The sequence below is a fragment of the Aspergillus glaucus genome, assembly GCF_001890805.1.
Source record: "Aspergillus glaucus CBS 516.65 unplaced genomic scaffold ASPGLscaffold_59, whole genome shotgun sequence".
NCBI lineage: Eukaryota > Fungi > Ascomycota > Eurotiomycetes > Eurotiales > Aspergillaceae > Aspergillus > Aspergillus glaucus.
In genome coordinates, this window is record NW_019170511.1 from 1 (window position 1) to 3163 (window position 3163).

A 3163-nucleotide genomic window follows, 5' to 3' on the forward strand; every position below is an offset into this window, starting at 1 on the left:
AGTGTGCCTTGGGCCCACAGAGGACAAATAAAGCAGCTGGCACTTCACCATCTGGACAGAGCATGGCCTGATAAATGGTACTCTCGGCACTGCCCCCCCCCAATGATCCCCCATTTGCTGTTCTTGTTACCTTTTGAGTCCTATACGGGACCTCCTTTCAAGAAAGAAACAGTGCCCATCTTGTCTCTATATTCCGCTCAAGGCGGGAGTTTTCATACCAAAACTCCGTCTGCTATCGGTCCCAGTTCCCTCTAACCTAGGCGTATGCAATAACTGTTCACAAGTCACAAGGGATAACCGTTGATCGTGCTGGTTTGAATATTTTTAGCCGTGAATTCTTCCTAGGCTGTCTTATGTCGCAGTATCCCGACTTCCGGCAATGGGTCTACGTTTCCCAAAAAGAGAACTACGCGCATTGTATATTTCCAAGACAAGAATTTCTGGTGATACGGACGACTAGTCCGGATCCCAAAGCGTGTTCGAGAGCAATATACTCGAGCTAATAAATATGTCAATGGTCCTTGAATGAATTCCAATACTCAACTATCCCAGTAGCACTCTTATCACATCCAATGGCCAAAGCGCACTCACTTCGCCGACATGAACAATCCTGAAGAAGGATACCACGATTATCCAATAGATGTAATCAAGAGCCTTTTCAAATACGAGAGTCATTTCGATCCACCATCTTTTATGACAGGCCACTTCATTGTCCAAGTACAATGCAATGCAAATAGCATCCTACTTAAGAGAATCAACGGGTGGTTGTATGAAAATACAATCAAATACAAATCAAAGTCTAACATACAACGCTGAGCAGAATCAACACTGGGAAGGAGCAAGTTCTAGGTCCCAGTCTCCAGAATTCTACTCCGTCGAGAGCTGAAAACAACAAGCCGGTGTGGCCATTAGAGCAATTGGACGCGCTTAGTTCGGTTTTCGTTATTCGAACTCTAAGTTCATGGACTGATAGCGCCAGCAACTATACAAATATGCATAATTAGCAGCTGTGATAACACATGAATCAACCTTACAGCCTTAGCCGCCGCGAACCCAAATACAAATGATCAACCTGATAGTAAAGACCAAATTGCGGTCATAGCTACAAGGCCAGAAGAACATGTGGACACGACCTTCTGATTTTACATACATAGTATTTGTAAATCAAAGCAGTCAAACTATTCATATCTCACATATTACTTATACAAGTACAGCCGCTTACTCGCAATCCCCATCCCCACCTATTGATTGGCCGCGCCAACAACCCGTTAGTAGATCCCGCACTTTGCATAAACCCACCTTAGCTATTCTTGGCATGACGTTTGCCAAGAGTGCTTGCTTGCATATAAATAGCTTAATATGATCGACGTCGAAGCGACGCGAGTCGACACCGATGTTCACCAAACAAGATGATTTTTCGGTGGTTGGGTGTCACATGCGGTAGCGAAAAATCTTTAGGGTTGTGATGTAGTGGTGGCGAGTTCACGTTCTTGTGGCTATGTCGTGAGGTGTCAGGTAACATACCGCAAAAACCTTATTTTATCCTGTTGCGTGGAGGATTATGGTATGTTTTGATTCAGTTGTGTATGTAGCGTAGTTGTATATCATATTTAATGACAAATGTATTCCCTGCATGGAGACAGGATGAAACTATCGATGCACATTGCCACCATAACGAATCCCACATAAACCAGACACCGCTAATTGACCTGTCATATTCCATAACGATGTATCAAAATTCAAGGCAATGCAATTCAATGGCTCGCGCATACAGAGTGGGTACGGTAATATGCAGCAAAGGCGCTATTGTAATCAATAATATTTAAGTAATATTCAACAAGGACTAGAGCTGGACCTGAAGTGATTTCTCCAAGAACGGTACAAGTAGAAGTACGCGCAAAACAATCTTGACAAGAAAACAAACCGCCCATTTTTATGCCCGCTCTAGATCTATATAGACAGAAAGAAATGCAAGAAGTGAAAGTCAAGCTATATACAAGTACACCGATGATGCAGAATAGTGGTACACTTCCAAAACGAACCAATCAATGCAGACAGAAATGAAAATAAACGTAGTGTAGTGAGTGAGCGAGACGAAGAAACGAAGACTTGAAGGGAATGAAAAAAGACAGAGAATGTGATGAATGGAACAACAGAAAAAAGAAAATTGAAAAAAAGACAGACAGAATTTAAACGGGTATCTCCTTCTCGTTCTTCTCCTGCTTGCTACCACCGTACCGGTAGAAGTACATCGGAGTCAAGCCGAAAACAAGAGCCAAAAGACCCAGAAGGGTGTTGCCCCATCCGAGTCCAAGCTTGCCGTACATACTTGGTCCAGCGAGTGGGACCACACCACCTGCGATACTGCGGACAACGTTGTTGGCTGCGAGGGCGCTGGCGGAGTATGCGCTGAAGGCGTCGACGAGGTATGTTTGGACGGAGGTCATGGATCCAGAGAAACCGACACCGATGAAAAAGGTACCGATGATGGGAACGATCCAGTGGATCTTGTAGTATGCGGTCCAGCCGTAAATCACAAGTCCAACCGGGAGGGAAAGGGCGGCGGGGATCAGGAGGAGTAGACGGTATTCCGGGCGTTCAACACCGTTGCGCTGCGAGAGCTGCACGTAAATCTTGTCACTGTAGTGGCCGGAAAACAACTGCGTAGCGCAACCAAGACCCAATCCCACGTAGCAAAGACCGGCGATACCCTGGCTGAATCCGTAGGTGTTCTCGAAGACTTGCGTGAACGTTGTGAACAGGAGGTAGATGATACCGTAGACCAAGCCCATGTATAGCGCCATGACAATACTGACAGGACTCTTGTACAAGAACTCGATAGGGCGGCTGATGACCTGGCGGAAGAGCTGGCCCAACGGAAGCGGAGATTTGTTGGCGGATTGGATGTTGGGGTTTCCGGTTTCTTTGCGCATGCGGGCTGCCTTTCTCTCAAGGAGGACAGGTCCGTAGGTTTCGCGGAGGAAAGTAAAGCAGACGATGGTGGTGATACCGCTCAGGATGGTCAACAGCCAGAAGATCCATCTCCAGTTCGCGGCTTGGGAGAGGAAACCACCAGCGATGGGACCGACGACGGGTGCGATAAGCATACTCAAGCTGAAGATACTCATGATGCTACAAATCGTCAGCGATGTCATTAGAAAAA

General features: G+C 46.2%; 1 protein-coding gene across 1 annotated transcript; it reads right to left on the reverse strand.

Moving 5' to 3' along the window:
* Positions 1-2189: 2189 nt before the first annotated feature.
* ASPGLDRAFT_40809 (uncharacterized protein) lies at positions 2190-3128 on the reverse strand (the record flags this gene model as incomplete). Its single annotated transcript, XM_022545275.1, has 1 exon — positions 2190-3128. The coding sequence occupies one exon, from the start codon at positions 3126-3128 to the stop codon at positions 2190-2192; it is 939 nt and encodes a 312-aa protein (XP_022395125.1).
* Between the last annotated feature and the right edge of the window lie 35 nt (positions 3129-3163).